The sequence below is a fragment of the Neovison vison genome, chromosome 9 (genome assembly GCF_020171115.1).
Source record: "Neovison vison isolate M4711 chromosome 9, ASM_NN_V1, whole genome shotgun sequence".
NCBI lineage: Eukaryota > Metazoa > Chordata > Mammalia > Carnivora > Mustelidae > Neogale > Neogale vison.
Window position 1 is genome coordinate 77,408,198 of NC_058099.1, and position 27,326 is coordinate 77,435,523.

The 27,326-nt window shown below is 38.7% G+C and overlaps 1 protein-coding gene across 2 annotated transcripts in view; it reads left to right on the forward strand.

Annotated features, from left to right (window-relative positions):
- The window catches only part of UBQLN1 (ubiquilin 1), a 53,179-nt gene that overhangs the window by 13,267 nt on the left and 12,586 nt on the right, over nucleotides 1-27,326 (forward strand). For both annotated transcript variants that reach the window (XM_044265811.1, XM_044265812.1), the window contains exons 2-6: nucleotides 15,276-15,427; nucleotides 17,445-17,560; nucleotides 23,385-23,647; nucleotides 24,116-24,274; nucleotides 24,449-24,683. In XM_044265811.1, the coding sequence (XP_044121746.1) occupies nucleotides 15,276-15,427; nucleotides 17,445-17,560; nucleotides 23,385-23,647; nucleotides 24,116-24,274; nucleotides 24,449-24,683 (925 nt within the window). The remainder of the gene's footprint in view (nucleotides 1-15,275; nucleotides 15,428-17,444; nucleotides 17,561-23,384; nucleotides 23,648-24,115; nucleotides 24,275-24,448; nucleotides 24,684-27,326) is intronic.

Genomic DNA, 27,326 nt, shown 5'->3' on the forward strand with positions numbered 1-27,326 from the left:
ATCTATCCAACAAGAAGATCTAACAATAGTAAATATTTATGTCCCTAACATGGGAGCAGCCACTTATATATAAGCCAGTTAATAATAAGAATCAAAGAAACACATCAACTGTATGTAATACAGTGCTAGTAGGGGACTTAAACACCCCATCACTGAAATGGACAGATCACCTAAGCAAAAGATCAGCAGGGAAATAGTTTTAAATGACACACGGGTCCAGATGGACATCACAGATATTTTCAGAACATTCTATCCCAAAACAACAGAATGCACATTCTTCTCTAGAGCACATGGAACATTCTCCAGAATAGATTACATCCTGGGTCACAAATTAGGTCTTAACCAGTACCAAAAGATTAGGATCATTCCCTGCATATTTTTGGACCATGACACTTTGAAACTCGAATTCAACCAGAAGAGGAAAGTTGGAAAGAAGTCAAATATATGGAGGCTAAAGGATGAATGGACGTACTAAAGGATGAATGGGTCAACCGGGAAATTAAATAATTGAAAAAAATTCATGGAAACAAATGAAAATGAAAATAAAACTTCAAAATTTTGGGGATGCAGCAAGGTGGTCCTAAGAGGGAGGTATTTACAATAAAAGCCTTTCTCAAGAAGCAAGAAAGGTAGAAAGGTCTCAAGTACGCAGCCTAACCCTACATCTAAAGGAGCTGGAGAAAGAACAGCAAATAAAGCCTAAACCCTGCAGGAGAAGAGAAATAACTAAGATCAGAGCAGAAATCAATGAAATAGAAACCAAAAGAACAGTAGAACAACTCAACGAAACTAGGAGCTGGTTCTTTGAAAGAATTAATCATATTGATAAACCCCTGGCCAGATTAACAATAAGGAAAAGAGAAAGGACCCAGATTAATAAAATCATGAATGAAAGAGAAGAGATCACAACCAACACCGAAGAAATACAAACATATTATGCGCAGTACTATATGCCAGCAAATTAGACAATCTGGAAGAAATGGATGCATTCCTGGAGACATGTAAACTATCAAAACCTGAACCAGGAAAAAAACAGGAAACACGAACAGACCCATTACCAGTAAGGAAATTGAAGCAGTAATCAAAAATCTCCTAACAAAAAAAGAGCCCAGGGCCAGATGGCTCCCTAGGGGAATTCTGCCAAACTTTTAAAGAATTAATACCTATTCTTCTAAAGCTCTTGAAAAACTTTGAAACTCATTTTATGAGTTTCATCAGTTACGAGTTTTAGCAATGAGGCCAGCATTACCTTGGTCCCCAAACCAGATAAAGACCTTACCAAAAAGGAGAATTACAGACCAATATCCCTGATGAACATGGATGTAAAATTTCTCACCAAAATACTAGCCAATAGGGTCCAACAGTATATTAAAAGGATTATTCACCATGACAAAGTGGGATTTATTCCTGGGCTGCAAGGTTGGTTCAACATTTGCAAATCAATCAGTGTGATACAATACATTAATAAAAGAAAGGACAGTAACCATGTGATCCTCTCAATAGATGCAGAAAAAACATTTGACAAAGTACAGCATCCTTTCTTGATTAAAACTCTTCACAGTGTAGGGATAGAGTTATTAAGCAGTCAGTGCCACTTACAACTGTACCCCAAACCGTAAGATACCTAGGAATAAGTCTAACCAAAGAAGCAACAGAAAACTATAAAGTACTCATGAAAGAAACTGAGGAAGACACGAAGAAATGGGAAAACATTCTATGCTCATGGATGGGAAGAACAAATATTGTGAAAATGTGTATGCTACGTAGAGCAATCTACACATTTAATACAGTCTCTATCAAAATACCGTCAGCGTTTTTCACAGAAATGAACAAATAATCCTAAAATTTTTATGGAACCAGAAAAGACTCCCAAGTAGCCAGAGGAATGTTTAAAAAGAAAACGAAGATGATGGCATCACAATTCCGCACTTTAAGCTCTATTACAAAGGTGTCACCATTAAGACAGTTTGGTACTTAATGGTACAAAAACAGACACACAGATCAATGGAACAGAATAGAAAACCCAGAAAAGGACCCTCAACTCTATCATCAACGAATCTTTGATAAAGCAGGAAAGAATATCCAGTGGAAAAAAGACAGTCTTGGGGCTCCTGGGTGGCTCAGTGGGTTAAAGCCTCTGCCTTCAGCTCAGGTCATGATCCCAGGGTCCTGGGATCGAGCCCTGCATTGGGCTCTCTCTGCTCGGGAGGGAGCCTGCTTCCCTTCCTCTCTCTCTGCCTGCCTCTCTGCCTACTTGTGATCTCTGTTAAGTAAATAAACAAAATCTTTAAAAAAAAAAAAAAGTCTCTTCAACAAATACTGTTGGGAAAATTGGACAACCACGTGCAGAAGAATGAAACTGGAGCATTTCCTTACACCACACACAAAAATAAACTCATAAGGGATGAAAGACCTAAATAGGAGTCAGGAGTCCATTAAAATCCTTGAGGAGAATACAGGAAGCAACCTCTTCAATCTCAGTCTCAGCAACTTCTTCCTAGATACATCACCAAAGGCAAGGGAAGCAAGAGCAAAAATGAACTTTTTTTTTTTTTTTTTTTTAAATCAAGATAAAAACCTTTTGCACAGCAAAGCAAACAGTCAACAAAACCAAAAGACAACTGACAGGATGGGAGAAGATATTTGCAAATGACATGTCAGATAAAAGGCTAGTATCCAGGGGCACCTGGGTGGCTCAGTGGGTTAAAGCCTCTGCCTTCGGCTCGGGTCATAATCCCAGGGTCCTGGGATCGAGCCCCACATCAGGCTCTCTGCTCAGCGGGGAGCCTGCTTCCCCCTCTATTTCTGCCTGCCTCTCTGCCTACTTGTGATCTCTATCAAATAAATAAATCTTTAAAAAAAAATGGCTAGTATCCAGAATCTATAAAGAACTTCTCAAACTCATTACCCAAATAATCCAGTCTGAACAGACATTTCTGCAGAGAAGACATCCAGATGGCCAACCGACATATGAAAAAGTGCTCAGCATCACTCGGCATCAGGGAAATACAAATCAAAACCACAATGAGCTACCACCTCACACCAGTCAGAATAGCTAAAATTAACAAATCGGGCAATGACAGATGTCGGTGAGGATGCAGAGAATGGGGAACCCTCCTACACTGTTGGTGGGAATGCAAACTGGTGCAGCCACTCTGGAAAACAGTATGGAGGTTCCTCAAAAATTTGAAAATACAGGGCGCCTGGGTGGCTCAGTGGGTTCAGCCGCTGCCTTCGGCTCAGGTCATGATCTCAGGGTCCTGGGATCGAGGCCCACATCAGGCTCTCTGCTCAGCAGGGAGCCTGCTTCCTCCTCTCTCTCTGCCTGCCTCTCAGCCTGCTTGTGATCTCTCTCTGTCAAATAAATAAATAAAATCTTAAAAAAAAAAAATTTGAAAATACAGCTACCCTACGACCCAGCAATTGCGCTCCTGGGTATTTACCCCAAAGATAGAAATGTGATCTGAAGGGGCACGTGCACCCCAGTGTTTATAGCAGCAATGTCCACAATAGCCAAACTATGAAAAGAGCCCAGATGTCCATCGACAGATGAATGGATAACGAAGATGTGGTGTGTGTGTATATGTATATATATATATATATATATATATATATATATAGAATGGAATATTATGCAGCCATCAAAAACATGAAATCATAACCATTTGCAATGACATGGTTGGAACTGGAGGGTATTAATGCTAAGTGAAATAAGTCAGTTAGAGAAAGACAATTCCCATATGATCTCACTGATGTGGAATTTGAGAAACAAGACAAAGGATCATGAGGGAAGAGAGGAAAAAAATGAAAAGATGAAACCAGAGAGAGGCAAAACATAAGGGACTTTTAATCTCAGGAAACAAACTGAAGGTTGCTGGAGTTGGAGGGGTGTGGGAGGGTTGGGGTGGGTGGGTGATGGACATTGGGGAGGGTATGTGTTTGGTGAGCTCTGTGTATTGTGTAAGACTGATGAATCACCTCTACCCCTGAAACAATACATTATATGTCAATTTAATTTAAAAAACCATAACATTGTTTATGTTGATCATGTTTGGATTATAGTTTTCTGAAGTACAGCATATTTGGAAAAGCATATTTGTTTGATATGGTATGATTAAAAGTATGGTGTATGGAGTATCGGGCCGCTGAATTGAGTAATTAAGCCTTTGTTTTTTGCTAGTTTGTTCCAAGCTTTGGATAATTTACTCAGAATAATCGCATTAGTCTTCTACAGTATTACATTAGTCTTCTGTTTGGGAGTGGTTTTAATATCTAAATATTTTGAGATTGGCTTGACATTTAAAATTTATTTTTATAAGAACTGAATTATAATTGATGGTCAGATGATAAAATTTTCCTCTCTATAGTACTAGAGCTATAGCTGTACTCTACCACTGTCTCTGACATAATGCTTTCCAACTTGCTCTATGAAGCGCTATGAACTCATACTTGAATTGCTCTAAAGCCCCTGAGAACCAAGAGTTCCACCCTTGTAATCACCACCTCCTCCCAAAGATAACCACTATTCTCACTTTGACACTCTGGATTTTGCCCCTCCCTTTTTTCTTAAACTTTATAGAAGAGAAGTCACAGTTTATCTTCATTTGTGATTGGCTTTTGCTCTGCATTCAGGGATCCATAGTGACATGTGGCTTATAGTTCATTTGTTATCATCATGTGTAATATCATATTAAGTAAATATACCACAGTTTCTTCTGCAGTTAAAGAACAGTTGAGTTGTTTCAAGTTTTTGGCTAATAAAGAATACTGGTTTGAACTTCCTTGAACATATCTTTTGGTGGACCTGTGGACCTGTTGTTTGTTAGATATAATCCTGTAAGTGGAATTGTTGGGTCAGTAGAGTAAGCATTGATTCAGCTTCTGCCTCAAAATATTTTTCCAGAATATACCAGCCTGTACTTATGTCTGTAATGTTTGTGGATTCTGGTTGCTCTACATCATTTACAACACTCTACTAGTCTTTCAAGTTGAACCATTCTGTAAGTGTATCGCTGGTTTTAATTTGAAGGATCTGATTGATAATTAAATAGGAAAAGCAGCTTTTGTTGTTGTTGTTGTTTTGAAAAGCAGCTTTTCATTTGTGCTAGCCATTTAACTTTAATTTTGTGAAGTTCTTGTTTTAGGCTTTTGACCATTTTTTAATTGGGTTGTCTTGATATTTGTACACATCCTGTGTAAAATCTGGATCCAGGCTCTCTTGATTGTTGGTATTTAAGATGTTTCTCTCTCTTATCTCTGTTAATGATAGTTCAGTTTATTGTGCCTTTTTTGTTAAAGATTTTATTTATTTGAGCGAGCACGTGCTAACATGCCTGGGAGCACAAGGGGGAGGAAGGGGCAGGCAGAAAGGGACAAACAGACTCTCCTCTGAGCAGGGAGCCCTATGTGGGGTGTGTTCCTAGGACCCTGAGATCATGACCTGATGAAGGCAGATGCTTAACCAGCTGTGCCACCCAGGCACCCCTATTGTGCCCCCCTCCTTTTCTTAATGGTTACTTTTTATGTCCTGCTTAGGACACAGAATTTTCCAGTTGTATAGAATTTTATTGATTTCTCTTTTTGGTACTGTTTAATTGCATGGTAGTATTTAATTTGCATGTGGTCATAGTACCTGTTTGGTAAGATTTTCACTTGAAATATATTGCCCTGCTTTATGGCACAGTATATGGTCTGATTTTATAAATGTACTTAAGAGGAATGTTTATTCTGCAGTTGTTGGGTGCAGTTTTCCACACATTCCAGTTAGGACATTTGTTAATTATGTTCAAGTCGCGCGCGTGTGTGTGTGTGTGTGTGTGTGTGTGTGTGTCTGTGTGTTTTGGCCTGTTTTATTCTATCAGATACTGAGGTAAATGTGCTAAAATTTTACTGTACTTTCAGATTTGTCTCTTCTTCTTTGTGGTTATGTTTTGTTTTTATGTACTTTGAAGCTGTTTTATTATGTATGTATACTTTTAAAAGTTTTATCTTGTGAATTTAACACTTCAGAACATTGGAATGTCCTAGTTGCTTTTATGTTAAAGTCTGTTTGTTGATTAGAATAGCCTCACTTTGTTTAGTAATACCCTTTTTATTTTAGTTTTCAACCTTTCTTTTTTTATTATTAGGCCAGTTTTTCTTCCCTCTTTTAAATTTTTTCTTATTAATGGGTGATTTAAAATATATAGGGAGTAGATCTAGTAAGTTAAACTCTCAGGAATCGTACTCAGTTTTGACAGCTAGTCTTAAAGCCAGTCTTGTTTCAGTTATATTTTCCCTTAAGGTACATCCCTCTTCCTCATCATTTTTGTTTTAAAGATTTTATGTATTGAGAGAGGAGGGTGGAGAGCACGGAGCAGAGGGGGAGGGGCAGAGGGAAAGGGAAAGCAGGCTCCATATGGGGCTTGATCCCAGCACACTGGGATCATGACCTGAACTGAATTCAGGCAGAGGCCTAACCAGCAGAACTGCCTAGGCGCCCAGCCCTTCCTCATCATTTTGATGCATCTCTCATGCATTATAGCCATTCATCCCTTAGTACTTCAGCATGTATCTCTAAAAAATAAGGACCTTTTATTTACTTTTTTTTTTTTTTAAAGATTTTATTTATTTATTTGACAGACAGAGATCACAAGTAGGCAGGGAGGCAGGCAGAGTGAGAGAGAGAGGAGGAAGCATGCTCCCTGCTAAGCAGAGAGCCTGATGTGGGACTTGATCCCAGGATTCTGGGATCATGACCTGAGCTGAAGGCAGAGGTTTTAACCCACTGAGCCACCCAGGCGCCCTCAAAAATAAGGACCTTTTTAAAAAAAATACATTATCCTGCCTTTGCAGTGAATAATTCCTTAATTTCATCAGTTCAAAATTTCTGTTATCTCAGTGATTTTTTTTTAGCATTCATACTAAATTCATTTAGTATGAATTTATTTTATGTTTTTGTTTTCAAAAAAATTGTATTTTTTGAAAGCAGCAAATTGAGCGGCGGGTAGAGTTTCCATATCCCCTGCTGCACATTCTCCCCCCTCTCATACCATCAGCATCCCACCCCATAATAGTGCATGTGTTATAATTGATGGGCATCATCACCTGAAGTCCATAGTTTAAGATTCACTCCTTCTTCCCTTTAAATTTTAAAGATTTTAAAAAATTTATTTAAGAGAAAGCTTGAGTGGGGGGAGGGGCAGAGGTAGAGGGACAAGCAGACTCTCTGCTGACCCTGGGATCATGACCTGAGACGAAGTTAGATACCCAACCGACCAAGCCACCAAGGTGCTCCCCATGCTTTAAGATACACTCTTGATGTTTTTACATGCTTTGGGTTTTGACAAAGGTTTAATGACATGTTGCCTATTCATCATCCTTTCCGAACCCCTAGCAACCACTGATCTCATAGTTTTGCTTTTTCCAGAATGTCATATATGTCATATAGTTATAATTATATAATATGTGGACTCTGCAGATTGGCTCCTCAGACTTAGTAATATGTATTTACGATTACTTGATGTGTTTTCATGGTTTTATGTATGTATATATAGCACTGAGTAATATTCCATTGTCTGGATGTACTACGGTTTATTCATTCACCTACTGAAGAATATCTTGGTTTGCTTCTGAGTCTTGACAATATTGAATAAAACTGCTATAAATAACTGTGTGCAGGTTTTTGTGTGGACATGAGTTTGCAGCTTTTATCATTTGTTAATACTGCTTAGCTTCTGATTTTCTCCTTTTGTATGGACATAAGTTTTCAAGTTCTTTGGGTAAATAGCAGGGAGTGTGATTGCTGGATCAAGTTAAAGATCTTTAACTTTAAAGCTTTAAAGAGCTTTATCAAAAACTGTCAGACTGTCCTCCAAAGTATACCAAATGGTGCCTCATCAGCAGTGAATAAGAGTTCCTTTTCTACATCCGTGCTGGCATCTAGTGTTGTATTTTGGATTTGGACATTCTGTAATAAGAGTGTAGCGTGATTCTTAGTTTTTTTTGTTTTTGTTTTTGTTTTTTCCCCAGTTCCTAATGACATATGATGTGGAGCATCTTTTCATGTGCTTGTTTGCATTTTGTATATCATTTTTGGTGAGGTGTCTGTTAAAGCCTTTGCCCATTTTTTAAATCAGGTTGTTTAATTTGTTGTTATTGTTGGGTGTTAGTTCTTTGTATATATTTTTTTAAAGATTTTATTTATTTGAGAGCGAGTGAGAGAGAGAGAGAGAGAGAGAACGTTCTGCATGAGCATGGGAAGGAGGGGAAGGGTAGAGGGTGAGGGAGAAGAGACTCCCCTCTGAGCAGGAAGCCTGAGGTAGGGGCTGGATCCTAGGACCCAGAGATCATGACCTGAGCTGAAGGCAGTTGCTTAACCAACTGAGCCACCCAGGTGCCCCACTTCTTTCTGTATTTTGGATAATAGTCCTTATCAGATGTGTCTTTTGCAAATATTTTCACTCCCTCTGGCTTGTTTCTCATTTGCTTAAAAAGATTAATTTTTTGAAATCTTGCCATTTGCGATGACCTGGATGGAACTAGAGGGTATCCCGCTTAGTGAAATAAGTCAGTCAGAGAAAGACAACTATCATATGATCTCCCTGATATGAGGAAGTGGAAATGCAACATGGGGGGCTGGGGGGGGTAGGAGAAGAATAAATGAAGTAAGATGGGATGGGGAGGGAGACAAACCATATGTGACTCTTAATCTCACAAAACAAACTGAGGGTTGCTGGGGAGAGGGAGGTCAGGAGAGGGGGGTGGGGTTAAGGACATTGGGGAGGGTATGTGCTATGGTGAGTGCTGTGAAGTGTCTAAACCTGGCGTTCACAGACCTGTACCGCTGGGGATAAAAATACGTTATATGTTTATAAAAAATAAATTAAAAAAAAGAATTTTTGAAGTGGAATGCAGATAAGGCATTGCAAGTAACTGGTAAGTTTCTTGTTTCTTTGTTTTTCTTTTCCTGTTATCTATCTCTTTCTTTTCCTGCCTTGTTGAATTGACTGGGACTTTGAATACTGTGTTGAGTAGAGTGGCGGTGCCGGCGTGTTGGGGTGGGTATCATTACGCTGTTCCCGATCTTAGTGGGAAGGCGTTCACCATTAAGTATGATGTTAACTGCACATATTTCCTTGATGCACTTTATCAGGTCTAAGTAGTGCCCTTTTATTCCTAATTTGCTGAGACTTTCATCATGAATGAATGTTGTCAATGCTTTTTTTACTGTTGACTCATAAGATTGTATGGTTTTTCTTCCTTTGTCTGTTGATATAAATTAATTTTCAAATGTTGGCTTAGCCTCTTGTTTCTCCGTATAGTGCTGGATGATTGTGGAGATTTTCTACGTTTGTTTTCCTGAGGGATTTTGGTCTGTAGTTGTCTTCTATTTTGTTTTCTTGCTTTGGTTATCAGGGTATTGGCCTCATGAAATGAGTTGAGAACTTTTCCCTCTTGTATTTTCAAAAGAGATTGAATGAGTTCTGGTATCTTGACTCTGAAGAAATTGACTTGTTTCATTGAAGTTGTCATATACATATGTGTGTGGAGTGTCCCTTATCCTTTTACTGTTCATGAAATCTGTAGTCTTTCCCCTCTGTTGTTCTAATATTGTTAATTTGTGTCTTGCTGGTTTTTCTTGGTCAATCTAGCTAGATTTTCTTTTTTTAATGAATTTTACTTATATTTAAAAGATTTTTCTCTTACTCTGTTTTTATTTTGTTGATTTCTGCTTTTTAAGATTTTATTTATTTGACAGAGATCACAAGTAGGCAGAGAGGCAGGCAGAAATAGAGGGGGAAGCAGGCTCCCCGCTGAGCAGAGAGCCTGATGTGGGGCTCGATCCCAGGACCCTGAGATCATGACCTGAGCCAAAAGCAGAGGCTTAACCCACTGAGTCACTCAAGCACCCCTGGTTTCTGCTTTTTTAATATTAATTCCTCACTTGAGTTTCATTTGCTCTTTGACTTTTTTAAAGGTTAAAACATAGATTACAGATTGTGATCTTTCTTCTTAAATATGTCTTTAATATTATAAATTTCCCTAGGCATTGGTTTAGCTGAATCTCACAAATTTTGGCATACTGTAGCTTCATTTTCATTTAGTTGGAAGTGCTTTCTTTCTAAGTGCTTTCTTTCTATTCAAGACTTCCTTTTTATCCATGAATTATTTAGAAGTATTTTGTTAACTTGCAGATTTTCTCGATATCTTCTGTTACTGATTTTTAATATAATTCCAGTATTATCAGGGAATATATTTACATTATTTTAAATTTCCAAGGTTTTTCTGTTATCCAGTTTATGGTCTGTCTTGGTGAGGGTTCCATGTGTACTTAAAAAGTTTCATTTTCAGGGTGCCTGGGTGACTCAGTTGGTTAAGCATCAGACTCTTTTTTTTTTTTTTTTTAAGATTTTATTTATTTATTTGACGGACAGAGATCACAAGTAGGCAGAGAGAGAGGGGAGGAAGCAGGCTCCCTGCGGAGCAGAGAGCCCGACTTTGGGCTCCATCCCAGGACCCTGGGATCATGACCTGAGCTGAAGGCAGAGTCCTTAACCCACTGAGCCACCCAGACGCCCCAAGCATCAGACTCTTGATGTCAGCTCAGGTCTTGATCTCAAGGCATGAGTTGAAGGCCTGCCTTGGGCTCCACCAGCATGGAGCTACTTAAAAAAATTTCATTTTCATCTACAGGTTCTTCTCTGCTTTTTCCTCCTTAGCAACTTGTTTGTTGAGAATTGTGTGTGTGTGAGGTTGTATTCTTTTGATGACATTTAATATGTTTTTTTTTTTATCATCTTCATTTTTGGGGAACATTTGTTATTATACCTAGAGCAGGCAGTGGTCCTTTAATTTTAGTGTGCGGCAAAATTACCTGTGGGGCTTGTTAAAAAACCTTAGATTGTGGAACCCCATCCCTGGGGTTTCTGATTTGGTTGGTCTGGGCTGGGGACTGAGAATTTGCATCTCTACCAAGTTAACCTAGTAGTGGTGAATGTTGCTCATCTGGGGGTGGTACTTTGAAAAGTACAGCTCTAGGGCAGTTTTGCAACCTTGTCAGTATTGCCACTTTGAATTGGATAGTTCTTTGTTGTTGGGACTATCCTGTGCATTGTAGGAGGTATAGCAGCATGTCTGGTCTCTACCCACCAGATGACAGTGGTTGTGATGAACAGAAATATCTTCAGACTTTGCCAGATGCTTCCCAGGGGGGATAGAAGCACCCACCCTGATTCGGTATCACTATTCTAGGGTGCTTGGGGAAAACTCTTATGTCCATATCTTTAAATATTTTTCTTTTAGGATAGTTAGATTCTCTTGGAGACACTATAATATTAATGGTCTTCCTGCCTGATAGTGAAGACCTCCTGCCAGTGTTCTGTTTGATAGATATGGGGTGAAGGAGGAAAAGGCTCAGCATCTGCTAGGTCTGTGTTTACTTAATTTTCTTCATTTAGTGTTACACTCTTGTTTCCACTTTGCAATGAAATGCAATGAAAACAAGAGTCCAGACTCTCTGTTCCCTTTCCAGAGAAGAAAAATCCTCTGACCTTTGGTCAGGTTTGAGGAGGGGCAAGTATTTGCTTAGTGTGAAGTGAGATGTCTGCTTCTGAGACTTGGAAGTAGTCCTCTTTGTTTTAGCCTTTAGGCATCTCTCAACTCATGACCCCCTTCCCTCAGCCTCAGTCTTCTGGGAATTCTACAGATTCCAGGGATTGAATTAGTGATTATTGTTCTGCATTGCTAGTTCAGAATTCAGTTCTCTTGGGTCTGCTAAATTAATTGATCAGGTGTCCACCTGATGTCCAGCTTTAAAATTTTGTTCCAGTTGAGACTAAAAGGTCTCAGTTTGTTCTGTCATCTCTTTTTCTAATCCTATCTCGGGAATAGATTTGTATCTGGAATATATAAAGAATTTTTGAGGGGTGCCTGGCTGGCTCAGTCAGAAGAGCACATGATTCTTGATCTTGGGGTTGTGAGTTCAAGCCCCACATTGGTGTAGAGATTACGTAAATAAATAAAATTTTTTAAAAAAAGAATTTTTGTAACTCGGTAATAAAAAGACAAACCAATATAAAAAAGGGCAAGGAATCTGAATAAAAAATTCTCCAAAGAAGATATATAAATAAGCACATGAACAGATGTTCAGTGTCATAAGCTATCAGAGGAATGAATGCAAATCAAAACTACTGGGATGGCTATAATTAAAAAGTCAGATAATAAATATTGGTGAGGATGTGAATTATATACTGCTGGTGGGAATGTACAACCACTTGTTGTGGTTGGGAATGTATAGCCACTAAGTGGTCCAGCCACTTAGAATAACACTTTGGTGATTCCTCAAAAGGTTAAATGAAGAGATACATATGACCCAGTAATTCTACATCTAGATATATACTAAAGAGAAATGAAAACCTATGTCCACACCAAAACTTGTTTATGAATGTTTATAACAGCATTATTTCTAAGAGCCCAAAGGTGGAAACAAACCAGATATCCATCAGGTGATGAATGGCTAAACAAAATGTATGTCCATGCATGGAATAGTATTTGGCCATAAAAAGTAAGGAAGTTCTAGTACATGCTACAACATGGGTGAACCTTGAAAACATTATGCTAAGTAAAAGAAGCTAGTTACAAAGACCGCGTATTATATAATTGCATTTATGTGAAATGTCAAGCCTGGGGGAAATTTGTTGAGGTAGAAAGTAGATTAGTGGTTTTTTTTTTCTTTTTAAAGATTTTATTTATTTATTTGACAGAGATGCAGTTGAGGATAGGGGGACACAAGCAGGGGAAGTGGGAGAGGAAGAATCGGGTTTCCTGCTGGGCAGGGAGCCTAATGTGAGGTTTGATCCCGGGACCCTGGGATTTTGACTTGAGGCCAAGGCAGATGCTTAATAAGTGAGCTACCCAGGTGCCCCACATTAGTGGTTTCTTAAGGGTTACAGTGATGGGGGAATAGGGAGGTAATAACTAAAGGGTATTAGTTTCTTTCAGAGAAGATGAAAATGTTCTAAAATTCTGGTGGCGATTGCATGTATCTCTGAATATACTGAAAATGATTGAACTGCATCCTTTAAATGGGCAAATTGTATGGTACGTGAGTTATACCTCTATAAAACTTTAAAAACTCCTTTACTATTTTAGTGGGGATTTAACAGGATGTAAGAGTAGATGTGTTTCTTTTACCTTCAGAAAGGCATTTTACCTTCAAATCTTAAAATATGCTAAAATGCTATATGATTACGGGTTAGACAAAGCATTTGTTTCAGAATGACATATAAGGGATATTAAAGATTCTGAAAATGTTTTCTTTAAGGCTAGGAAAATACATTTAGATGTAAATTAATCTCGTTTTACATACGAAACAGATTATAGTTTATCTGGGTGGATTAGTCCTTGAAGTCCTAACCTGGGAGTTTATTAGCCTGTCATGGAGAGGGACATATTGAGCCTGTCTTTGTTTTTGTATCTGAAATAGGATTAAAACCCATCTACCTCAGAGTTATTGAGGAGTAAAAGAGCTGGCATTGTAGTAGCTACAATTTGTTGACCACCTTCAATGTGTTTGATGCTTGCATTTTACATACATGTCATTCAGTCCTGGGAAACCTTAGTGTTCTATGGCACCTGGGTGGCTCAGATGGCTAAAAGTCTGGCTTTGGCTCAGGTCTTGATCTCAGTGTTGTGGGATCTAGTCTCCAGTCTCTTGAGTCGGGCTCCCTGTCAACAGGGAGTCTGCTTCCTGCTCTGTCTCGCCTCTCTATCATTCTCACTTTCTCGTTCTCTCAAAGAAATAAAATCTTTAAAAAAAGAAAATAGAAAAATACAAAACCATGTATTCTGCTGCTCATTACATTGTTGCTATTTCTAGTAGCTATCAAAGGAAAAGTGACATGTCAGTAATAGGAGAATGGTTAAATTATTGATTGGCCTCTATAGGATATTATCAAACAGTATTTTACAAAGATTTCTTTAGTTGTTTGGAAATTGTTATCTTCGGTAAAAAGGTCATGTATTTTCAGGTAAAGGAAGGTGAGCTCAGATGGAAAAGCTCCAAAATATTTACTGTAACATAATTTTGAATTATCTTTTTGATTAAAAAACAAACAGTTACACTGAGTGTTCATATGCAAAGGTAGAGTCTGATGACCTTTAATGCACTTCTCATTTTCAACAATGATTGACATATATAGTCTGTCTTGTTTTATTTATATCCCTCTGCACTTCCCCTTCCCTGCCTTCTGCAAGATTTTATAAAATCTCAGGTATTATTTAATGTGTCTTCCTACTTCCTACGAAACATACCCCCTTTTATTTCCAAAACATTTCTTTGGTGATCGTGCCTTCATCTGCTGAAACCCATTTCTATAGGGCATAGGGAAGAGTGGTTTCGGATGTGATTCTTCTCAGAATTTGGATTGATTCTATGAGGTAGTCTGTTAACATAGATTCCTTGGCCTACTCTGAGATTTCCTGATTTGGAGGGTGGAGTAAAGCCTAAGTGTACAGGTGATTGTGATACAGATATGAAAAAAACACTGATCTAAATAAATAAGGTTTTTTAAAAAATAGTATGAAGATCTTTTCTCTGTTTTTGCATGTTATTGTCCCTGGAAACCCTTTCCTCGGGTTTTTTTTGGCTGCTTCCTAATCTTTCTTTAGGTTTCATTGCAAAGCTTTCTTTAATTGCCCTTATGCTGCCTCTGTACTTTGTGGTTTACTTGACTAACTCTTTTCATTGCTGTCCTTCAAGGAAAGATTTTTGCTCTGTATTTTTGCATGTCGATAATACTGTATGTGTGTTTGTGTAGATAATAGTTCTTGTTAATGCTGAAGGAAAAGGTGGGGAGGATCTAGGTATAATAGGCTGAGAAAATGAGGTTGGCTGTATATGTACTCAGCTAGAATGGAGCAGGACTGGAGATGGAAAGCTGAGGCTTAGATTATTGTAAATGTGGTAGCAGCTATGTGTGGCTTGAACTATAGTTAACACCACTAACAGAAAAAGAACAAGGATATTGGGAAGAAATGAGTTGTCAGGCCTTAACAGAAAGTTGAATATAGGACATGTGTACTTACAATAACACCTTAGTGTTGGAGATGAGTGAAATGTTAATACTCATTTCCCACCATGATTAAGATACTGATGCAGAAAAAATCTATCTTTATATTGTTTGAATTGTTTGCAGTATCTGTCAAAAGGGGCCTTTTTGTAGTACTGGTAGAAACTAGACTAGGTGGTGGTATGCAAACACTTGTAATAATTATTTTATTTTTATCTTACTTAGTTCAAGGAAGAAATTTCTAAACGTTTCAAATCACATACTGACCAACTTGTGTTGATATTTGCTGGAAAAATTTTAAAAGATCAAGATACTTTGAGTCAGCATGGAATTCACGATGGGCTTACCGTTCACCTTGTCATAAAAACACAAAACAGGTATGTTTTTAGAAGACCTAGAGCTTTAGATGTGATGTATATACAGTTTATACTGTTTATACAGTTAACCCTTGAATACTGGAGGAGTTAGGGGCATCAGTCGCCATGTAGTCAAAAATCTGAGTATACCTTTTGACTCCCTCAAAATTTTATCTAGCCTGCTGTTGAGTGGAAGACTTGCTGGTAATGTAAACAGTTGATTAAATATTTTGTATGTTACATGTATTACATACTGTTTTCATACTGTAAGCTAGAGAAAAATGTTATTAAGAAAATCATAAGGAGAGGGACACCTGGGTGGCTCAGTTGGTTAAGCCACTGCCTTCGGCTCTCAGGTCATAATCCCAGGGTCCTGGGATCGAGTTCTGCATCGGGCTCCTTGCTCAGCAGGGAGCCTGCTTCTCTCTTCACCTCTGCCTGCTTGTGCACGCGTGTGCGCGCTCTCGCTCTCTGACAAATAAATAAAATCTTTAAAAAAAAATTACAAAGAGAATACATTTATAGTACTGTTCTGTGTTTATTGAAAAAAATTGAAGTATAATTGGACATCTGTAGTTCAGACCTGTGTTGTTCAAGAGTCAGCTGTATTTCTTAAAAACAAAAACAAAAAACAGTCTTGGGCTCCTGGGTGACTCAGTTGCTTAAGCATCTGCCTTCTGCTCAGATCATGAGCTCAGGGGTGTGGGATTGAGCCCCATGTTGGGCCTCCTTGCTCAATGTGGTGTCTGCTCCCTCTCTCTCAGATAAATAAATAAGATCTTTTAAAAGAATGAAAAAAAAAAAAACAGTCTTGGCTTTAATGGCTTTCTCTGCCATTAATATTTAGATAGATTAAAATTCATTGATTTGTTGTTGATAACAAGTTAAAAAAACCCAAATGATTCAGTAATGCTGATGCTTACACATTGATATTTTAGGGAGTTCATCAGTATTCAGTCATATTTCTAAATTAAGTCATAATTCTGAATTGTTTGAATTACAGAATAAGCAAATTAATGTGTTTTTAGTGATGCTTTTTGTTTTAGGGAGATTTGGGGATAAGCTCATAGGTGTCTCATCTCCTTGACAAACCATAAATGAATACCCATTTTAACAGTTTTTTTTAAAGATTTTATTTATTTGAGAGAGAGCGTGCGAGAGTGAACAAGCACTAGTGGGGTGGGCGGAGGGAGAGGGAGAAGCAGACTCCCTGCTCAGCGGGGAGCCTAATGTGGGACTCAATCCCAGGACCGTGGATCATGAACTGAGCCAAAGGCTGATGCTTAACTGACTGAGCCACCCAGGTGCCCCTCCTGAAGACATGTTATGTGTTTTTAAATAACACAGCATGTCTGGTATAATCATTTAATTGAAGTCCTACAGAATACATAGGCATGACAGTTGGTGACTGGTTCTCAGCAGTTGTAAGACAGATCTTGACTTTAGAAATGTTCTGATGAAAAAAATGTACGTCTTAGAAGAACTCTTAACTGGTATCAGATAGAAGGGGTTTCCAGAAAGTGTCTCTATTTTTTTACCTAGAAATAATATTAAGGATTAAATTAATACAAGTTATTACTAGTATTGATTTCTCAGTCTCCTTTTGGTGACGTCTTTTTATTTTTAACTTTTAACAATTTCAGGAGGGCTGAGTAGAACTGCCCCCCAGTCCTGAAGAACTTGGAAGGGAGTAGATAAAATTTGCTCATATAGTCAAGCTTTATGGGTGTGATTACTCACTGATTTCTCCTCTATGGGGTGACCTATCTCTCTATCTTACATTATCATTATGATTGTAGTGAAATATTTATATACCTATACTGGGGGGGAGCAGTTGAAGTATAACTTGTATTGGGTTTTTCTATGTTTCTTTATATTTATGTTCTTAATGCTTAGTTATCTCAGATGTTTACCTTATGACAATTTGAATTGGTCTGAAAACTTACAGTTTTGTTTCTGAGAATTCTGGAAATTTCAGAGGTTCTTTTAAAAATAATTAGTTCCACTGTTTACACCATGATTTGGTTATTTTTCCTAGGCCTCAGGATCATTCAGCTCAGCAAACAAATACCAGTGGAAGCAACGTTACCACATCATCAGCTCCTAGTACTAACTCCACATCTGGTTCTGCCACTAGCAACCCTTTTGGTTTAGGTAAGTGTCTTTAGTTATTTTATAGGGATAGGGAAAAAACCTGTTTTTCACCCAGGGTGGTTTTGGATAAAATGATAGAATTAAACACTAAATCACTTCACAACAACAATTACGTCTAAAGCTATTTCTTTAATTGTAGGTATTAAGGAAGTAGTGGGGAATACAGATGTGCTTTGTTAGCTCACATTTACATTCAATAAATGATAACTTGGTGGCACTTTTTTTTTTAAATAATGAAAGAGATGAGGCACCTGGGTGGCTCAGTGGGTTAAAGCCTCTGCCTTCTGCTCAGGTCATGATCTCAGGGTCTTGGGATCAAGCCCCACATTGGGCTCTATGCTCAGCGGGGAGCCTGCTTTCTCCTCTCTCTCTGCCTGCCTCTCTGCCTACTTGTGGTCTCTGTCTGTCACATAAATAAATAAAACATAAAAAAACAATAATAAAGAGATGTAAGCATATGTGTACCTGATCTGACTTACCACATCATTGAATCTAAGGAAAATTAGCTAATTGTTGATCATAAGCTAAGCTAACCCCCTGAGTAGTTTTCTTGATTTGAAAATGAGGGACTCAGACTTCCATTAGTGTTTTAAACTCAGTGGAGAGCTGGGGCCTAGGAGCAAGTCCATTGGCTAAGGAGCTCCTGCATCTGCCAAAACCACTTTTCTTATCAGTTTTATACTGAGATTCTGTGGCAGGTCTTGTTGGGGAAAAAGATTATTCTGAAATTAACAGACACTGAACTAGATAGTTAAATGGTTTGATGCCTCTTTCAGTTAAGTTGTATAATAGTACTTTGCAAAGACATTTAAAAAAATATGTACATTTTTCACATATCAAGGATCATACCTTCCCTTACTTTCAGAAAAAGTTTTTTAGTAATTTACTCCTACTGTGCCAACTATGTTGGTTACCTTTTAGGGTATGACAGGATTTCACATTTTCTTTTCCTTTTTTTTTTTTTAAACTTCTACATTTTTGCTGCTCTTGTTTTCTAGGATGATCTTAGGGTAAATGTATCTCTTCTGGCAAGTTTTAGATGGCAGAATCATTGGCATGAATAGTCTAGAGAGATAAGTATGAAATGTTCAGAGACATGAAAGTTATTGTTGAAGTAAATGGTCTTCCCTCTTCCCTCATTTTATAGGCAAAGAAATGGAAGCCCAGACAGCCTTTTAGAATTTGTCTGAGGCCATACATCTCCCCATTTCCTTCATTTCTAGTCTCATTCCTATCCCCTCCTATCTCCATTGCTTTTCTTCATCATTTATTCCATTTACCTCATATAGTTATTCTTTTTTGGTGCTTCTTCTCATGAAGGCCTCTCCCATGTATAAAAGTTACAGACCCACCACCACCCTTTCCTTGGCTTCTCTTCTTAGCTGTTTTTGGAAGAGACATTTTACTTTTTCTGTCTTTATTTCCCTTTCACTAAGTTTGCTGTGGTTTCCCTCTCCCCCCCAATCACTTCATTAAAAATTCACTTGATAAGGTCACCATTGACCTCTTGGCTTGCCAAATTTAGTGGACACATTTTTGTTTTAAGTAAGTTTCTCAGTCCTGACCAGTCTATCCTTGAAATATTCTTCCTTTAACTCCTATTACTGTTTTTCCCTGGTAAGTTTTCTGGCTTTTTTTTTTTTTTCCTTTTTTTGGTCTCATTTATGGGTTTCTTTTCTTCTGATTGGTATTCCCCAGAGTATTGCCTTTTCTTTCTTCTTGTTAAGATACTATTTTCTGGGACACCTGGGTGGCTCATTCGGTTAAGTGGCTGCCTTCGGCTCAAGTCATGATCCCAGCATCCTGGAATTGAGTCCTGCATCAGGCTCCGTGCTCTGCAGGGAGCCTGCTTCTCCCTCTGCCTCTGCCTGCCACTCTCCCTGCCTGTACTCTCTTTGTCTCTCTGACAAATAAATAAATGAAATCTTAAAAAAAAAGAAAAAAGACATTATCTTCCTCCTGTATCTCGGTGACTCTCAAGTCTTTACCTCAACCATAGCATTTACAAACTCCATGTCCTGTGTTCAGCTCTCCTCTTTGATATGTCTTGATGTTCTCTAGTACTTTGGCCTGTGTGTCTCCTCAGAAAGCAAAGGAAAACAAATGCAGAAACTTATCTTGCCTCTCAAAGTACTACCTTTTCCTCACTACCTCTTTGTTCTCCATACCTCTTCTCCATCCCATCCCATGCAAATACTCCCTGTTGTTACTGCCTTGATGCAGTTCCTTCACTTTTAAAAATCTGTAATGTTTACTCTAGTCATTTCCACAGTTATTAGAATAAGAACATCTGAAGTGACTGTTCTGCATAAAATCTATCAAGACATTATGATTTAGCTTTTGCCTACTTCTCCATTCTCATTTCTTAACAAAGCTCAACAGTTTTTTTTTTTTTTAAATTTCTTTTCAGAGTAACAGAATTCATTGTTTATGCACCACACTCAGTGCTCCATGCAATCCGTGCCCTCCATAATACCCACCACCTGGCTCCCCCAGCCTCCCACCCCCGCCCTTTCAAAACCCTCAGGTTGTTTTTCAGAGTCCATAGTCTCTCATGGTTCACCTCCCCTTCCAATTTCCCTCAACTCCCTTCTCCTCTCCATCTCCTCCATGTTATTTGTTATGCTCCACAAATAAGTGAAACCATATGATACTTGACTCTCTCTGCTTGACTTATTTCACTCAGAATAATCTCTTCCGGTCCTGTCCACGTTGCTACAAAAGTTGGGTTTTCATCCTTCCTGATGGAGGCATAATACTCCCTAGTATATATGGACCACATCTTCCTTATCCGTTTGTCCGTTGAAGGGCATCTTGGTTCTTTCCACAGTTTGGCTACCGTGGCCATTGCTGCTATAAACATTGGGGTACAGATGGCCCTTCTCTTCACTACATCTGCATCTTTGGGGTAAATACCCAGTAGTGCAATTGCAGGGTCATAGGGAAGTTCTATTTTTAATTTCTTAAGGAATCTCCGCATAGTTCTCCAAAGAGGCTGCACCAACTTGCATTCCCACCAACAGAGTAAGAGGGTTTCCCTTTCTCCACATCCTCTCCGACACACGTCGTTTCCTGTCTTGCTAATTTTGGCCATTCTAACTGGTGTAAGGTGGCATCTCAATGTGGTTTTAATTTGAATCTCCCTGATGGCTAATGATGATGAACATTTTTTCATGTGTCTGAGAGCCATTTGTATGTCTTCATTGGAGAAGTTTCTGTTTATATCTTCTGCCCATTTTTGGACATGATTATCTGTTTTGTGTGTGAAAGCTCAACAGTTTTATTAGGTTACCTATCTTTTGGTAATAGATAACCTCAAACTCCATAGCGTCTTACCACAAATCTTAATTTCTTGATCCAAAGCTTTTTCTTCAGTCTGCAGTGAGCCCCCACCTACGTGGTCAGTCCTCAGGGACTCAGGCTAATGGAATCTTGCCATCGTGTGGCTCCATCACTTGGGACGTGGCAGAAGAGATAGCTAAGAGTCTCAAGCTGGACCTTCTTACTTTTGCCAGAAATGACACATTTCTTGCAGTCCTTTGGTCATAACTAGTCACATGAGCCTGTCCAGCTGCAAAAGAAATAAAAGGCTGCATGTAGAATTTTTGGTGAGCCCTGCTATCTGCCATCCTAGTCAAATATGAAGTTTTTGTGATTCCAGGAACACATCAGTAGTCATATTTATCTCTTTGCTTTTCTGTATAATGTTTGTTGTGTTTATTATTAAATCTTTCTTCCAATTCCTCCCATTCCTTGCCAGCCTGTTCATTTTCTATACTCATTGTCATCTTATGGAAAGCAGCCATTCCACTTAGGTGCTATAGCACAATAGTGTCTTGTGGCTATTTCTGCTATAAGAGTACTGATTCTGTATTTGTTTTCCTTGTCTGCCTTCCTACTACATTGTGTGTAGTACTTGTTTCTTCTCAGGTTATTCCCCGCATGGGTAGCACAGTCCCTGGCCTATTAGAAAGTGCTCAGTAAATAAGGAAAACAAATACAAAAACTCTTCTCTTAAACTACTTAAATTACTGCCTCTTACCCACTAAATCTCTTTCCATACCTCTTCTCTATGCAATTATTCCCTGTTACTTCCTTGAATGAATGCGTTTGGTTGCTTCTGTAATTTTTACAGTTAACATTTTATGATAATCACTCAGTCATCTTTGATCTGTTAGGTTTTTCCATGACTTAATTCCTCCAAAGAGACATCTGTTTCCATTTTAAGTCCTGACCTTTTCTCTCCTTTATCAGCAGCAGCTCTGTTCTAACCAGAATTTATAGGTGAATTCTACTTGCTGAACTTAAACTAGTCTTCTGGGTAAAGATTATTTCAAAGTGTAATCCAGTACATATTTTTCCTCTCTTCTTTGAGTGGGCCTATTCTAGGGTATCTCTGTGACACCAACCAATCCTCCAACACTATCTCGGTGTCTTGTAATTCAGTTCTGACAGTACCTACCTGGAGTTAGTGTCCGATCACATAGTTTTAAAAGTGTGTCATTCAGTTCCCCAAGACTGCTTCTCCTTCAGATACCAGTCCAGGTATTGGACCATGTGTTTGACCTGCAGGCTATACATTGGCTATACATTGGAGGGTCCCACAGTTTCCCTCCACGTTTGATAATTCTCTGGAATAGCTTACAAAATTCAGGAAAATGTTTATGTTTACCAGTTTATTGTAAAGGTTACACTTTAGAAATAAACAAATGGAAGAGAAGCATAGAGCAAGAAATGGAGGTGTGGGAGAGTGCAGGGTTCCCATGATCTACAAGTGTTCACCACCGTGGAAGTTTCCCGAATCTCATTCCTCAAGAATTTTTATAGAGCTCAGTCTCTAATCTAGCTCTTTTTCCTCCTCTTTCTGGAGGTTGGTGGGTGGCTAGAAGTACAGCTGTTTTTGTCACTTGTCTTTTTGGTGATTCCCCCATCCTGAGGCTGTCTAGGTGCCCCACACTAAGGAATTAATTGGCATAAATGAAGTGTGATCCAAAGGGGCTTGTATTGTAGAACAAAAGACACTCCCTTCACTCTGGAAATTCTAAGGCTTTTAGGAGTTCTGTGCCCAGAATCTGGGACAAAGACCAAAAATGTATTATACTGCACATAGGAAATACATATTTAAAATATATATTTTTAAAGATTTTATTTACGTATTTGTCAGAGTGAGAGAGCACAAGGAAGGGGGGCGGTGCCCCCAGAAAGAGGGAGAAGCAGGCTCCATCCTGAGAAGCCCCATGCAGGACTCAGTCCCAGGACCCTGGGATCATGACCTGAGCTGAAGGCAGACACTTAACTGACTGAGCCACCCAGGAAATATTTAGTTGGTTTTATTATTTAAACTTAAATATCAAAGTGAGTGGATTTTTGGCTGATAATAGTTATAGAAATGGGAGAGTTTTACTTTTTTTAGTTTTACTATTATTTAGTTATACTAGTTTTTTAATTACATTGTTACAGTTTTACTATTACTTTTAAAAAGTAATAGGAATTCTGTGTGATTGAAAATGGTTTTTTAGGGCGCCTGGGTGGCTCAGCCGGTCATGATCTCTAGGCCTTGGCATCAAGTCCCCCATTAGGCTCTCTCCCCTCTCCTCAGTGGGGAGTCTGCTTCTCCCTCTCCTCTACCCCTCACCCTTACTTGTGCCACTCTCTTCTCTCAGACAAATCTTTAAAAATAGGTGGTTTTCCATAATGGGACTATTGAGTCACTATTTTTGCATTTCCATATTTTAGCACAGTAGTATTAATGATAAAATTTCTGAGTTTGATTTATCCCTTATCTTTTTCCCTTTTCCTCTTATCTTTTCCCTTATCTTCTTAGGTGGCCTTGGAGGGCTTGCAGGTCTGAGTAGCTTGGGTTTGAATACTACTAACTTCTCTGAACTACAAAGCCAGATGCAGCGGCAACTTATGTCCAATCCTGAAATGATGGTCCAGATTATGGAGAATCCCTTTGTCCAGAGCATGCTGTCAAATCCTGACCTGATGAGGCAGTTAATTATGGCCAATCCGCAAATGCAGCAGTTGATTCAGAGAAATCCAGAAATTAGTCATATGCTGAATAATCCAGATATTATGAGACAAGTATGTGGAAAGTTCTTTAAGTTCATTTAGCTAAAGAATTAATATGCTTAGTTTTTACTTAATTTCCTGTGCTTAAGGAGCTTGCCTTTTATAGATGGCTAAGCTACAAAAAGAAGTCCTGTTATTTATTCGGGGAAACTCAGCAACATACTACTTTGGATTGTTTGAGATTTGAGCTTTCTGCTGTATTTTAAAGATCACTGTAAATGGTTATTTTGCAGATTTAAGAAGCGAAAAGAATCTGATTCAGCAGATGGCCATTCATTCATAACAGAGTGTTTCTTGGTGTTACTTGAATGTTAGATTGAGGTGACAGCAGGAATTACTGAAAATAAGTTCCTGATTTAATTATTAAAGACTGTTAATTCATCATTAGAAAACTTGTAAACAAATCAGCTGTGTTGGTTAATACTTAAAAGTAATTCAGTTGTATCTTGGTGCCTTTTTATATGAATATCTTTTTCTTAGACATTGGAACTTGCCAGGAATCCAGCAATGATGCAGGAAATGATGAGAAACCAGGACCGAGCCTTGAGCAACCTAGAAAGCATCCCAGGGGGATACAATGCTTTACGGCGCATGTATACAGATATTCAGGAACCAATGCTGAGTGCTGCACAAGAGCAGGTGATAACGTAGGTCCCTGCGGCTTAGGCCAAAGGGCAGCTCCTGATTTAACAGAAATACATGTGTGATTGAAGGGTACCTTTATATGGGGAATACAGTTTTCATTAAAAGAAAGTTCATATCTGTTATTTAAAACAAAAGCTTATTCTTTATGATTTTTGTCTTTTATTACAGTTTGGTGGTAATCCATTTGCTTCCCTCGTGAGCAATACATCCTCAGGTGAAGGTAGTCAGCCTTCCCGTACAGAAAATAGAGATCCATTACCCAATCCATGGGCTCCACAGGCTTCCCAGAGTTCATCAGCTTCCAGTGGGACCACCAGCACTGTGGGGGGCACTGGTGGTAATGCTGCCAGTGGCACTTCCGGGCAGAGTTCATCTGCACCAAATTTGGGGCCTGGAGTGGGAGGTAGGCTCCTAATAGCTCACACCACTTTTCTCTATTATCCTCACATTTTTGAATAATGAAAACATTTTTTATACTGTTACTCTTTGTGCTCTGTGTGTGTGTGTGTGTGTGTGTGTGAAGTAACTTTTATGAATTATCTTTTCATGTTCCAAGTTTTTTAAATGGGAGTTTTAAATATATAGTGATTAGTATTAATCACTTGTGTGCATTATAGTGGAAAGGGTTACTAATGAGATGACCCCTTACTTCATCCATGAGATGGTTTTGGGAGAAGTGGGTGGTCATCTCATTTCAACCGTAGGAAAACTGAAGTCCAGAGAGAATACAGTTACTAGTGGACTTCCTACTGGAGCATGTGTTTCTTGGCTTTGGTCTAGTTTGTACTGTAGATCAGTGGATTCCCAGACTCTGGTCCTGAGTGAGACTAGGGCTAAATGAGCTGCATCAGAGCACCTGGCAGGTTTGTTAAAAAATCAGATTCTCGGCGCCCCTGGGTGGCTCAGTTGGTTAAGCGTCTGCCTTCGGCTCAGGTCGTGGTCCCAGGGTTGTGGGATCAAGCCCCGTGTCAGGCTCTCTGCTCAGTGGAGAGCCTGCTTCTCCCTCTCCCACTCCCCCTGCTTGTGTTCCCTCTATGGCTGTCTCTTTCTCTAGCAAATAAATAAATCTTAAAAAAAGAAATCAGACTCTCAGGTCTTAACCTCAGACCTATGGATCAGAATCTTCTACAGTGGCTTTAAGATCTGTGTATAAAGCTGCTGGAGAGTCTGATATCTGAACAGGTTAGGAATTTACTTTTGATTATTTCTCTGTAGACTAGACTCAGTAAATGGAAGTCCCTTTGTCAACTATTCAGATGCTAAGAGCTAGGTCTAAAATCTGAAGCTAGAGTTACGATTTTAGTCCTAGTGCTTGTCATGGAAATGAGAGGAATTGAAAGCATGGGGCCACTTCCCTAAGGTGAAAAGGACTCGGATGTGCTTTAAAAGATGGTGGGTTGGGGCGCCTGGGTGGCTCAGTGGGTTGAGCCTCTGCCTTCGGCTCAGGTTATAATCGCAGGGTCCTGGGATCAAGCCCTGCATCGGGCTCTCTGCTCCTCGGGGAGCCTGCTTCTCTGTCTCTCTCCGCCTGCCTCTCTGCCTACTTGTGATCTCTGTCAAATAAATAAATAAAATCTTAAAATAAAAGATGGTGGTGTTTGGCAGAGGAAGTGGAAAGGTGAGGTGCTGGATGAGGAATTTTTTAAAAGGTCATTACTGAGGGAAGTCATAATTGGGAGTCATTGGTTGTCACTGTAGTATATATCCTTTATAGACTATAGCGGGTATCAGGAAGTTTTTGAATATAGTAAGGAGTTGATAAAAATTGAAGTATTGCCTTTTTTTTTTTTTTAAGATTTTATTTATTTATTTGACAGACAGAGATCACAAGTAGGCGGTGGGGTGTGGGGAGAGCAGGCTCCCTGCCGAGCAAAGAGCCCGGTGCGGGGCTCCATCCTAGGACCCTAGGATCATGACCTGAGCAGAGGCACCCCTGAAGTATTGCCATTTTAAAAATTGAACTATATTTGACAGAGTGTTAGTTTCAGGTATACAATGTAATGATTCAGTGTTTGTATATATTCCGAAATGATCACCACAGGAAATGTAGGTTACATCGAAATAATATCATTTAATCAAGGAAAAAAATAATCCCTTCTGAATTTTACTTACTGCTTATTTGATTTTTAAACTATCTTTGAGAGAGCTACTTTATTCACATTTGAAAGATCAAAGAGCAAAGACTTAATCTCCTGATAGGTGAATTGCTTTTTTTTTTTTTTAATTAACTATAGCATTGTTATCTACAGTAACAACTTGTGTCAGAAAATCAGTTTTGTGACTTCTTATTCAGATTTATTACTTAATGCCTTGATACTTTAAGATTTCATGTTATTGTATCCATCAAAGGAGAACCAAAAACAGCAAAAGGAAATGGATTCTGCTGGCCTAACAATTTGTTAGCATAGTATATACACTGTTGAGATTTTTATTCAACTCTTTGCAGTTACGCATACACAAATATACACACATACCTGTAAAGATAAAATTCTTGACTCTCTTTTGCCCAGTAAGTACTTACTCTAGAAGATGAGGAAATCTTAGAGCAGGAGTTGGCAAATTTTTCTTGCAAGGGGCCAGGTAATACTTTGGGCCTTGCATGTCAAGAGCAAAGGGAGGGGCACCTGGGTGGCTCAGTGGGTTAAAGCCTCTGCCTTGGGCTCAGGTCATGATCTCAGGGTCCTGGGATCAATCCCCGAATTGGGCTCTGTGCTCAGCAGGGTGCCTGCTTTCTCCTCTCTCTCTGCCTGCCTCTGCCTACATGTGATCTCTGTCAAATAAATAAAATCTTAAAAAAAAAAAAAGTAAAGCAAGAATATTATGAGAGAAAATACATTGCAGTAAGTAAAATTATAACTGAGTAATACTTTTTCATATATATATACTAATGATAGGAATGGAATTCTTTTTTAGGGATGACATTTACTTAATTGATGTTCACAGTGTTTCCTGTTGTCAAGATGTGTAATGAGATTTTACTTAAATATGTACTCATTTCAAAAGTATATGATTTTAATAGCATAGTCATCAGTTGGAAGCATTTGTA